Source organism: Apis cerana, linkage group LG9 (assembly GCF_029169275.1).
Source record: "Apis cerana isolate GH-2021 linkage group LG9, AcerK_1.0, whole genome shotgun sequence".
Taxonomy (NCBI): Eukaryota; Metazoa; Arthropoda; class Insecta; order Hymenoptera; family Apidae; genus Apis; species Apis cerana.
The window spans coordinates 10453947-10466712 of record NC_083860.1 but is presented as its reverse complement, the minus strand read 5'-3'; the positions used below and the strand labels follow the sequence as shown (position 1 = coordinate 10466712).

The following is a 12766-nucleotide window of genomic DNA, read 5'->3' as shown; positions in this document are numbered from 1 at the left end:
TCGAAATCTTTCAAACGTTATTTCGATTCGAAAAAAATTTTTTTTTTTTTGTGTAACCAATAAATTTTTTCCAGCTTCTAGAAAGTGTTACATTCGTTTTACACGTGTGTTCTATTTTGACAATCTGAAAATCATCGAGTATTATAACCGCAGTGCAGATGTTTCGTTTGTTTACATATAGGATACATAGGATTCCTGCGATGTGGATATATATGTGCGTTTACACCACTACAGACCGACATCGCACGCTCTAGCGGGCATGGAGAAAAACAAGGGCAAGGAGGAGCGATCTTAAAAGTATCCGGTTTCACGAAATTCGTTCAAAACAAATCCACTGACTAGGATTTTTGTTTCAGGTAACAGGCACACTTGCGAGTGGTGCGGCCGACCGTTCTCCTGGCCATCCAGTTTAAGACTCCACCAAAGAATGGCGTGCGGGAAACCACCAAACTTCTGTTGCACCATCTGTGACTATAAGTCGAACTTTAAGGGAAATTTGAAGAGGCATTTATTTTGTAAACATAGGATAAACATGCAATAGCTTATCGATCTTCCGGCTGTTTTGTAATAAAATACATTTTTATATATAAGAAAGAAACCTAACCCCTGAAAGCGACAAGCTGTTTCCTCGAGACGTAATTTAAAATCGTTTTGCGAATTTATTTTTTTCAGGCAAGTTAAAAATAGTAGGACACGAAATCTCTCGGATGGAGAAAGGAACGTAAGTATGCACGAGTACGAGAGTACAGGTGTGTTAGCATCGTTTGACGTTTTATATCCGCTACGATACAATCCAAAAAAAAAAAAGAAGAAGAAAAACTCGAAAAGATATTCTTTTCGAGAATAATGTTGAAGCGACTATTCGTTATTCACAGAGTTAGAGTTTTTCCAAGCTCGGATCGAATAGAATTGGCTTCGAAGCTTTCGAAGAGTCGCTTGTTTTTTTACGCATCGACGATCGACGCGTGACGATTGTCGCGTGTATTGTGTTCTTATAATAACTTGGCAGGGCATGCGCTTCGATGTCTAGAAGCTAGCGCCACCGCGTTTTTTTTTTCTTTTCTCTTCTTTCCTCCTTTTCACTCCCGATATAACGTCCACTCTCTGGTGTAACGCCACGATAGTTTCTCTTTTTTTTATCCACACTTCCGTTCTTAATCGTTCTTTAACTGAGATTTCTTTCCAGATGCACCCTTATTCCCGATCGTGAGGCCAAGGCTACACGTCTGCCCGCGTTGCGGACAAATGTATTCCTGGGCGTCGAATCTGCGGAAACATCTGAAGATGGGCTGTGGGATGGTTACGTTTGAGACACACTTCTCCTGCCAGTATTGCCCTTACAGATCGAGGATCGAGGCATCGTTCCTCAAGCACCTGCTCTCGGTGCACAACATCAAGTAGACGGCTGATTCGCTGAACGTTGTTTTTTCGATCGTCCACGCGCGACGACGGCGTATCGTTCAGCGGTCATCAATTTTACGAGTCATCGCGATGGAATTGGTTCTTGAGCGAGGAACAGTAAAACGTCTCGTGTTTCACTCGTGTTTTTTTCATCGGTGTTTGTAATACGTACGTCGCCACTCGTGTTCCCTTTTTTCGATTTCTCGTCGGAAACGATATGTGACAGATGTGTTTGAAAAATTATTTCGATATTATTATAGTCGATACGAAGAAATGTTATCGTCGACCATTGGAATTATTAATTTTGAGCGTAAGAGTCGGAGAGGAGGGATATTTTAGTGGCGAGAAAACAACAAAAAAAAATTATTAGTGTCGTCAATTTGCGTGAAAGATTGTCGTATTATTCGATAAGTCGAATCTAGTCTGATGGCTGTTTTTATTTTTTTTTCTTCTTATTCTTCTTCTTTTTCCCTTTCCCCCTTGATCTTTTTTTTCTCGTCGTTAGATTTTGATCCACTATATCATAGTATTTAAGCCTATCTGGAATTCACTTTGTACCAAGGTGCAATTCTAACGTAGATTCGTCGAGTTATACCATTTTTGCTTTTTTCCCCCTAATTATTTAGTTTTTCGTACTTTAGCGTTACGATTTTTACCGAAGTATTGACGAAAATAAATACGATAGCGACATAAGAGACTCGAGGCTTTCACGGCCTGGTATCGCAAAATTTTCAGGATCGAGAATTTTTGGGTGTGAACCACGTTCTAAGGGGAAATACCGTTTCGTCAGTATTGCTAGTTTCAACTATTTTTCAACGACGCGTTTTCAAACACACAAATGGTCTTGATTTAAAATTTTTCATTTTTGTAGATTCGAACAATTTTCTCCTAGAAGTTTTTACTCTTAAATAAAAACTCATCGGACGCGCATAATCCCTAGCAGTATCGGTTAAAATCGTAATTTTCCTTCAGAACAGCTGTCGCACACCGAAACTCCGATCGGGAAAAATTTCGCGATATCGAAGTAAAAAATCCTAGCAACCGATTTCCTACCTGTTTGATATCAAAGCGATCGTAGTAAGGATAAGTATGCATTCGCAGCCGTTTTTTCCACTAGAGAAATCGTTCGTCGCATTGCGAGATTTATCACATCGCGTTTTCGCGGTGAGTAGAGATGTTGTAATAAATAATCACGACGTTGTACGATTATCATCCTCCCTCGTTCGCCCGTGTTCTCGAACAAGAATTCACGAATTCAAGTTAAAAGAAGAGAAAAAAAAAATCCAATGTTCCTGTTTCGTGTTTCCTTGTTCGAACGAGCGAATACGGCCACGGTAAATGAAAAATTTTGACGACGTGCGTTGTGTCGCACGACACGGCCCTCTCGCCGTTTACTTACTTGTGGAGCAGAGAGGGGTGAAAAGAAACGAAACACTTTAATTATTAGATTCTTTTGTCTATCCGTTTTTTTTTATATACATATATATATGTATATTTAAAATCCGAAGGAAGGCAAATTGGAAGGATAAAAAAGAAAAGGAAGGAAGGTGGTGGACGACGACGAGCGGAAGAGAGGAAGAAGGATATCATGTGAGTCGTAATCGGATGAATGAACGAGTTCAATCTCATATACCCTATTCACGCTAATCAAAGTAGTGAAAGTCAGTCACCTTTCATCTCATTCTTTGTATAATCGTATCGAAAACGCGGAAGACGAATCGTACTTGTTATCGATATAGTTTAGAGAGAGAGAAAGAGAGAGAGAGAGAGAGAGAGAGAGAGAGAGAGAGAATGTGTGTATAGGTGAGAGAGAGAGAATGAGAGAAAGCGAAAGAAAATGAGAGAATGAGAGAGCACATGCGAGAGAGAAACGAATAGTATTAAGATGCCCATTTTGTCTACGATGCATGAACATCTAGCCTGTCTTTATCCATTCGATTCGATAGATCGCGTAAATCTATTAGAGATCGAGCAAAAGAAATGCTGCGCAGTGATGGTTAAGTGTTCCTGTGTAACGATGTCCGGCAAAGTCGATTGCTTTTTGAATAAATACCAATGTGTACAGAGATCGTGTAAGATCTTTTTTCGAAAAGATTCTTCGAAATATTCTCGACCCAGATTTCGTTCTTTTCTTTTATGTATTTTTTACATTTTTTATTTGTCTCTTTCTTTCTTTCTTTCTTTTCTTTTCTTTTTCTCTCCCTCCCCTTTTCTGTGCTTTCGTCCACGAAAGTTGGAGAACGTTTCTTTCTTCTTCCTCTCGAGAGGAAGTAAGTTCATGATCGTTGGAAGATTCATAGGAAGTTGGAAATGGAAATCTGAAGAATGTAGAAATTTGAATGGAAGATGTCTGTGCAGGGTGATTTGTACAACGTGGCCGCTTCGTTTATTTTTTTTTTTCGTTATTAATGGGATCGAGCGAAATCCCCCTCCCCCTCCATCCCCTGTGACACAATTCTTATTTCTTTTAAGGGCGTTTGATTTCTTCTTGATTTTTTAATTTTCTAATTTCTTCTAATTTAAAAAAATTTATTGGGATATATATATAATTGAGGATGATCTCGAGAACGATGTATTCGAACGAATTACAAGAATTTATTACACAAAAATGAAAAAAAAAATAAAAAAAAAAATAAAAAAGAAAAAGATTTTAATCGTTCCACTTAATAAGAAAAATAACTCGGGTATATGGAGAATCAAGGTGAATGGCTCGTCTTGATACCTCGTCACATCCATCTTTATATTCCTTATTATTTCATATTCGCGTTCTATATTCGATTGTTTCAGATTCTATATATCATTGCAAAGTAAAGGAAAAAAGGGCAACGATGGAAATTTGTCTCGATCTCGAGGAGAGAGGTCTCGAAAAGGGGCGCGTTGAAAATCGGTTTGAAGAAATTCGCGAAGGAGAAGAAGGTGAGGAGAGGGGCGAAACGAGGGAAGAGCTCGAGTGCAGAGCAGGGAACGCGTGGAGGAAGAAAAGAAGGCAGGAGTACAAATATTCGTGTCTGAGATGCTTGAAGAGTTATAAGAGGAAGGGCCATTTGGTCGAGCATCAGAGGATATTTTGCGGCAAGGATAAACAACAATGTTGCCCCTATTGCGTTTTTCGCACTTACAAGAAATCGAACTTGAAAAAGCACGTGAATCGAAGGCACTGCAACGTTATTGACTATACGCAATCGTTAGAGTAATTCGTTAGAATAATCTTGGACGTAAATAATTTCGTTGAAATGACGGGGAAAATTTTTTTAATTTACGAGAAAGTTGAAAGAAAATTAAAAAAAAAAGAAGATCGAATAAATAAATTTTTATAGGTTTTTTACAGGATTTTGACCGAATGTTTTAATCAAACATTTGTAAATTTAGTAGGGAAAAAAGGAGGCAAGAAAATAAACTCGATACGTAGCTTTTCTCATACGTTTCTCCTTCCCGTTATCAGCCATCCTATCTCCATCCATACTTTCGATAGATATTCTTCTTGTGGATTAGAGATTTAAGCCTTTCGCAGATCCAAAGAATCATTATCCAGACTTCGTTATTGCCATAAACGGTATTCTTTTTTTTTGCTTCTAGAACTTCGATTTTTTCGCTTTTTCATCAAGAGAGATCGAAAGACACGCCGATCAATCTAGCTCATCTCTGTCGATCGTACGTGTCTTTCGATCCTCCATGAAACGAAGCGAGCAATGGAAAAATTTCTGTTTTCCTTTCAAAAGGGAAGGAAATTTACATTAGAGGATGCGAAGAAAGAAAAGATCTCTTTCTTTCTCTCTTTCTCTCTCTCTCAGGAACAATGATCTTTTGGACCATTGGATTATTTTAACTATTTATTTCAAATTGTCGTTATATCCGTTGCACTCGTCAAAGAGATAACGATGGCGGATGGGATTTTCGTTTCGGCGGGAACACGGCCAATGACGAATCGGATATTGTGTTTCAGGTGAGCTGATCCTGTGGGAGGACTATCAAAGATTCGAGCCCACGACTATAGGCGAAACGAGGCAGTTTCGTTCGGGGAGGTGCTCCTCGTCGTACGAGGCGAATTATTTCGGCCCTGGCCGCAAGCATGGCCGGGTGTTCAGGAACAAAAGCATGGATCCTCTAGGGGACAGATACAAGTGCTCGAAATGCTCGAAATCGTATCGTTGGAAGCACCATTTGATGGAGCACGTAAAAGCATCGTGCGGCCAGAAGAAGGCCGAGTGCTGCCCTTATTGTAGTTACAGGAGCAATCGAAAGTGGAATCTCAAGTCTCACATGAAGAGGATTCACGCGGACGTATAAAATTATAGAAATTCCCCATTTTTTTTTTTTTTTTTTTTTTTTTTCTCTTTGGTGTCGTCTCCACTTTCGTTGATATTTTCAACCACGATCCACGAAAAATTAACCATAATATAAAGTGGGTCGTTGCTTGGCGACGTCTCCAACCATTCTTTCGTGTCGTTTTTTTCGACCATTTGCCTCTGTTTTTCTACCTTCTCTATCTCTCTCCCTCGCTCGCTCTCTCTCTCTCTCTCTCTCTCTCTCTCTCTCTCTCTTTGTCCGTTTCCATGCCTCTTTTTCATCCTCGACGATGAAAAGATGATTGCCCATTCCTCGAACAATATTCAGTTCTTTCTCGAAGGTACGTCGACGTCGATCGTGTTTTTCTTGCCTCGTATAATCTTTATAGTTTGTTTGTTGTTCTTCCATCCTTCCTTTACGACTTTTTTCTCTTTCTCTCTTTCTCTGTCCATCTGTCGAGCGAGTTTTTTTTCCATCGTACCGATATATTTTTCTTTTTATTTACTTTGCGCATTTCTCTTTCTCTCTCGTTCTGTTCTATTACGTGGTGTAAATTGGGAAATCGAAAAGGAGATGTAAAGGAGGAAACCATAAGAATTGAATTTGATTTTTTTTTTCTTTTCTCTTTGTCTCTTTCTCTTTCCCTTTCTCTCTCTCTCGTTTAAGGTTGACGAAGATTATTATTATCGTGGATTTAATATATATATTTTTTTTTATTTTTACAATTGAGTTTAATTAATTGTTACAGGACGACGGCATTACAATGGCGGGAGACCAAGGCCTAGGGAGCTCGAATTCGAACACGTGAAGTCGGCCATCGAGGCGGTGGCCAACGGGTTGTCGCTGAGGAAGGCGGCTAATATGTTCTGCATATCGAAATCTGTTCTTCATCGTTACAGTAAACTGGGTATACCGGTTTTAATGAAGAAATATTATATGCGAAACGATTCGATATCATGGAGTAACGCCACGTCCTGTGATTAACCATTTGTCGCCTCATTTGTTATATAAATATATATATATATGTATATATATGTATATACAAATATATGTATATATATATATATGGGTAAAATAAGAACAAAAAAGAAAGATCAACAAAAAATAATATAATGAATACGTTAAAAAGAGAGTATGTTTAATAATAATAACGATAATAATAACAATAATAATAATAATAATAATAATAATAATAATAATAATAATAATAACAACAACAACAACAGCAATAATAAATTATCGAATATAATTCATTAACTAATCGGTATAATGTATCTGTAATTCATGATGTATGGAATATATATCATAAAATATGATTTATAAAAAGGGTTCAGTGTAACAAATGCTGGAAGAAGAATATCGCCATCGAGATGATTATTTTATTTTTCGAACTATTATTCGACGTCGAATAAACGAATTAGCTAGAGAGAGAGAGAGAGAGCGCTTATCGTTTCTCGAGCGAGGTTTAACATTAAAGAGACACGCAACGTGAAACGATGATGATTGTTTCACGCTACGTGTATCGTCGAATACTCGAGGAACGAGATCCGACAAACGAGATCGTCGACGAACGACGACGAGAATGGACGACGAGAATGAATTAAACGCGAAAAAAAAAGTGCCTTCACGTCTCGACGAAATCCTCGTAATTACGATAATCCCTTGTTCCAATTATTTTTCTAATATCGAACTCTTCTGTGTTTACGATTTTCCAGAGTCACGATCGGTGGGATACCTCAACTGCCAGAAAGTCACCTATCCGTGCAAGAATTGCGGCAAAGTGTACAATTACTACTCCAGTTTGGCGAGGCATTTGAAGCACGAATGCGGGGTGGAACCGAAGTTTCACTGTCCACTCTGCCCTTACAGAACGAAGCACAAATCCAGCTTGAACACACATCTGAACGGCAGGCATATGAAACTTTTGAGCGAATTTTACACTATGCCAAATGGGAACAAGCTTTCATCCACCATGGATACTGGGAATTAATAATTGCCTCTGTCATATTTACTCGCATTTTCTCCTTTTTTTATTCTTCCTCTTCTTATTTTATTATTTCTTATTATTGGAAACAGTTGGAAAATCAATGGTTTTCCTCGAAAAACGATAATAAGAATTTTATAGATTTATCCCTATTTTTCGATAACTCCCCTTTCTCTTTTTTTTTTTCGCTTAAAAATTATTGTTATTAGAAATAGAAGTTTAGATTATTATTATTACTATTATTATTATTATTATTATTATTATTATTATTATTATTATTATTATTATTATTATTATTATTATTATTATTACTATTACTATTACTATTACATAATTTTCACGTTCACGCGAATACTTACGTTTCCCAATTCACCTTTTTATTTGATTTCATTTTTTTCCCACTTCCCCACTTCGCTTGAAAATTGCGATTATTAGAAAGAAATTGCCGATAATTTAATTAAGCGATGCGTATACTCGGTTAGAGGAAGAGCGAATATCGCTTTGAACGCGACTTTAAGCGCTGAAATATTTTTACTTACTAAACACTTATATGAGTATATCCTTTTCTCATGACTGACTGAGAAATGTTTTTCATCGTGGTTCATCACAGAGCATTTTACGTTGGCGTTATACGCACTGTTACATATTGCCTGCGAAGTACTCGTAAGAATGTGTTGGTCGAGCGACGATAAAAAAAAAAGAGGAAAGTAGTTGGTCAGATATTTGGCGCGCTTGAGGCGCGTATATATATAATATATATATAGATTCATGTGCAATTGTAAAACACGTCCATTTGTGGACTAATCGAGATTAATTGGATGAAGATATTTTTTTTCATGGAAACTACCAGTACCTTTGAAACATATAATTAACACATATATATATATATATAATTGAAGCCATCGATGAAAATTTCATGGATGTATCGCGAAGTTGAAAGCTGGTTTCAATTTTAACCGGCAAAATTTGTGTTGATGATTTTTTAACGATGTAACGATTTCGAAACTATTTCATTCGATTCTCGATTACAAAATTAAGAAAGTTACCTGAATATACCGCGCTACTTTAAGGTCACATTCACAAACAACAGCATTACACACGAACATCAGATCAGTATTTACGCGTTGTAAATATTACTTGAAGCGTTACATAGTTTTTCTCAAGAATTTTTTTGAAATATTTAATATCGTATCGTTACAATTTTGAAAGATTATTCTTCTTCCAGACGCATCATTAATAAACGTTTGATCGGTGAGACGATCGTTATCGAGGCGTTACGAAGCAATGCCAATACTGTGTTTTTTTCTTTTCTATCATTAAGTGGATGCACTTAAAATGCATGACATATTGCGAATAATACGATGCTGGTATGATGTCGTTCGCGTGTCCTCTTTAAGGTCGTTGAACGTTTAATAATGCGAATGCACCAGCATCGACATATATTATATTACTTAACGATAATAATACGTTATTCACCGTAGTCTAGATGGCGACACGAATTTGCCAATCAGACTGTACGCCATTTATAAGCCGTTCGTACGCTGTTGATGACAAGATCGCTTATTATTAATTATATTCCAAGTTAAGTAACATTCGATTGCTCGTACATCATACGAAAATCTATTTTATCGTTAGAGTATTGTATAAATTGATATATAATTATTATAATAATTCGATCTATACTTGATCTCTCGAAATCTATTATTATTATTATTATTATTATTATTAAACTGAATTTTTATTGTTTCGATGTTGCAAACATCGAACGAATATGATAGCTGCGAATATTTCAGACGGATACTGGTCTGATTTTCGACAATTACGTTCCAACGATTATTGAGAAACTTGAATTATCCCACGAATTATCTGTCGGTTTGCACAGCCAAAGTTAGAATAGTCGAGCCTTCTTTTAAGCAGGCTTAACATAAAACAAGTTATAAGTTTTCCGTTCTCGGAGAACGTATGATTATGATTTATGTTGGACACTTACGCTTATTTCCATATATCATACGCGATCGACAATAACCAATTATTATTAAATAAATAAAACCGCCTGTGCCGCGATTACGCGCCAAGAGTTCTTCTTCGGTCATTGTCACAAGCTGCATTGCGTTCAAATTCGTTGTTTCGAGCATTCGAATTTAAACAAGAAATATTATCCATTATAGAGCACGTACCTATTTCGTACCAATAAAATATGAAACTTTGAGATTCACGTGTTTTGTACGAATCTTTTTCTTTTTTTTTTCTTCTTTTTTTTTTCTTCTTTTTTACATTCTCCGAATTCATTTTCGGACGAGGAATGGTTTTCGAATTCGAATTAAAGGATGTTCGTCCGCTTTTTTTTCTCTTTTTTTTTTCTTTTTACACGAACGAAGTGTTCCATTTTTCCAGCTTGACGAAGTTTCCAGCTTTAAGGTAATTCTAACTTTTAACTTTTTCTTAAACCTTCCCGCGTTTTTTCCTTTTCTTCTCTTTGTCATTTCTTTTTTTTTTCCCCCCCTTCAAGACTCTAATCTGACGATCGACGATTTCAGATTTTTCACGAAATGGAACGGAAGAGAGGATACGATATCCGAAGCATGGACGTTCGATCCAACAACAGAATATGTTCGAGTATTCGTCGGCGAGATACAAAATTTATCAGCAGCAGGGAACGTGTTGGAAGCTCAGTAAACGTTTCATTCACAGATACACGACTGAGTATCTGTAAAAAACTGTGACCTACGTTCACGTAGGTGAAATGTAATACATTATCGGAAATATATATATATATATATCGATCTGACGTATCTCTACGAGGATAATTAACAGTGCCACTCGTTCATCCGTTGATCGATTTCAAGGGAATGTCAAGGATAGGAATGAGATTTAACGGAGGATTTAAAATCTTGCGAGAGTAGAGAGTGTGAAATTTTTCTTTCGAACAATATAATAACAGAACCTTTCAACTCTGAAATTTATTCCGCACTCTTTCACAGACGAATATACTGTGGCGACCTCGACACTTGAAATATATAATGTTCAAAAATATCGTTCTGTGCATGTGACGAGCAAAAAAAGAAATAAAAAAAAAAAAATCGTGTTCGGGGAAGATCGAAGAATTTCTTCCCTCTTTGTCCCTTTTGCCTCTCTCTTCCTCGCGAGCACCATCTGTGCGTACCTTTAGAGGTATATATATATACATATAAATATATATACATACATATATATATATATACGTATACATATTTTATCTGCATTGATCGATCGATGAGCGACCTCTGCGATAATAATTTCGTGCTCAACGATGAATTCGATGAAAAAGGAACCGCGACCCAACAAGCCTCTCCCCACAATTTAACCCGTGGTCATTTTTTTTTTCTTCTTCCTGGTTCCAGATTACGCGAAAATGCGGTACTACGTTAGCCGAATGCCCAAGGATCGAAGAAGATCTCGGGGACAGGGCCGATTCGCGTGCGACAATTGCGATCGCCGTTACCATCAAATGAAGAACCTGAGGAGGCACGTGATTAACGAATGCGGTAAACAACCGATGCACCAGTGCACCTTCTGCCCTTATCGGGCAACCTACAGGTCCTATCTTCAAGTGCACATGATGAAGCACGCCAGGTCTGGATTCACGCCTCGAACAGCGAGCGTCAGGCAACAGAGAAACCCCTGAGACGGCTCTTCTCTCTTTCTTCTTATTACGATGTCCCGATCTTTCTCTCTCTCTCTCGCTCGTTCATCGATCGAATTCGCGGAGTCGTGTGAATCCGTCGCTGTCTCTGCGCTGTTGTAAAAGTGGGAAATATGTTGACGATAGATAACACGTACGTACGTACACGCACGAGCACACACTGTTTCTACTTTTAAATGTGGTATGTGTCTATCCTCTTCTCTGTCGCGCGCGCACGCACACACACGCACGTACACATATATATATATATTATACATACATGTATACATACATAAAGACACACGACAAAGACGTAGACAGGCATGCGCATAAATAATTAGACATTTACGTCGCGCGTACGATAAGTATGGGAGAGAACGAGGATCGATCATCCGTCGCCGATTCGTTATCCCTTCCGAGGCACAAGAATGTAGAGAGCGCAAGATTAATAAGAGCGAAAGAGGAAAACGGATGGAAGGAAGCAAGAATATAGAAGGGATAGAAGGGATGGCGTATTTTTTTTTTCGCTTTATAATGACGAAACGGAAACAACAAGTGACACGAATCGAATAAAAAAAAAAAAGAATGTCTATTTACCGAGCTCTATACCAAAAAAAAAGAAAAAAAAAAAAGAAAGAAAAAAAACGACTGTCTGTTGTCTGTGTCCGGTGCATTGAACACACCTTGCCGCTGCCGCTGCCGCCCCCCTTTTTATCCTCCGAAAGACACACGTTCTAAAAATTTTTATTCTCCTACGTTTTTTTTTTTTTTTTTTTTTTTCTTCCGTTTCGAAACGTCGGATCAACTCGAGGAACGACTTCTGAAAAATTTCGAGATCGTCCGACTGCATTTATCTGTTGGGAAAATACGCAGTAGCCGAAACAATCGATCCGGACTAATCGACCGTTGTTTCGTGTCTGTTTCAGCCAAGTCCCAGTACCATCCGGTCATATCGGTGTTCAAACACACTTGCGCCACCTGCGGGAAAACTTACAAGCATAAACACCATCTGAAGAGGCATCACGATTTCGAGTGCGGGATCGATCCAAAGTTCAAGTGCGCGTTCTGCCCGCACAGAACACGTTACAAAGACAGCCTGATGAAGCATATACTGGCGAGGCATCAGCATTTTCTCGATCAGAATCCACGATACAGATTGCAACAGGCCGATGTCCTCTCGGACGTGGAAAGCAACGTTTCGCACGTTCAGGGAACGATGTTCGCCTCGTACCACGATTTCCCTCAAAATTTATAGAGAGGAAACATACATACGTATTATTTTACGTATCAACTTACGCGAACTTTTGCCGTCAACTTTTTTTCGAACTCGTAATACGAGATATCCTTTCTTCTTCTTCTTCTTCTTTTTCTTCTTTTTCTTTTCTTTTCATGGCAATCGTGAGTCGTTTTTTGTCGTATGTATCCACATGTAT

The 12766-nt window shown here is 37.9% G+C and overlaps 2 protein-coding genes across 3 annotated transcripts in view; both read left to right on the top strand.

Moving 5' to 3' along the window:
• The window catches only part of LOC107997489 (longitudinals lacking protein), a 103727-nt gene that overhangs the window by 89459 nt on the left and 1502 nt on the right, over positions 1-12766 (top strand). Inside the window, exons 7-8 of one of the 2 annotated variants that reach the window (XM_062079550.1) lie at positions 11053-11196; positions 12260-12523. The exons of the other annotated variant lie outside the window; for it this stretch is intronic. Coding sequence (XP_061935534.1) covers positions 11053-11196; positions 12260-12523 — 408 coding nt within the window. The remainder of the gene's footprint in view (positions 1-11052; positions 11197-12259; positions 12524-12766) is intronic. 2 annotated transcript variants of the gene reach the window in all.
• LOC107993823 (zinc finger protein 524-like) lies at positions 5695-9887 on the top strand. Its single transcript, XM_017050450.3, has 3 exons — positions 5695-6028; positions 6437-6595; positions 7404-9887. The coding sequence occupies exons 1-3, from the start codon at positions 5986-5988 to the stop codon at positions 7676-7678; spliced, it is 477 nt and encodes a 158-aa protein (XP_016905939.1). The 5' UTR covers positions 5695-5985; the 3' UTR covers positions 7679-9887.

What these genes read in the sequence shown, in the direction of transcription:
- LOC107993823 (XM_017050450.3), top strand. Translation starts at nt 5,986, where the DNA reads ATGATTGCCCATTCCTCGAACAATATTCAGTTCTTTCTCGAAG. An exon ending in TATTCAGTTCTTTCTCGAAG is followed by an intron (nt 6,029 to 6,436) that starts GTACGTCGACGT and finishes TAATTGTTACAG; the next exon opens with GACGACGGCATTACAATGGC. An exon ending in TCATCGTTACAGTAAACTGG is followed by an intron (nt 6,596 to 7,403) that starts GTATACCGGTTT and finishes ACGATTTTCCAG; the next exon opens with AGTCACGATCGGTGGGATAC.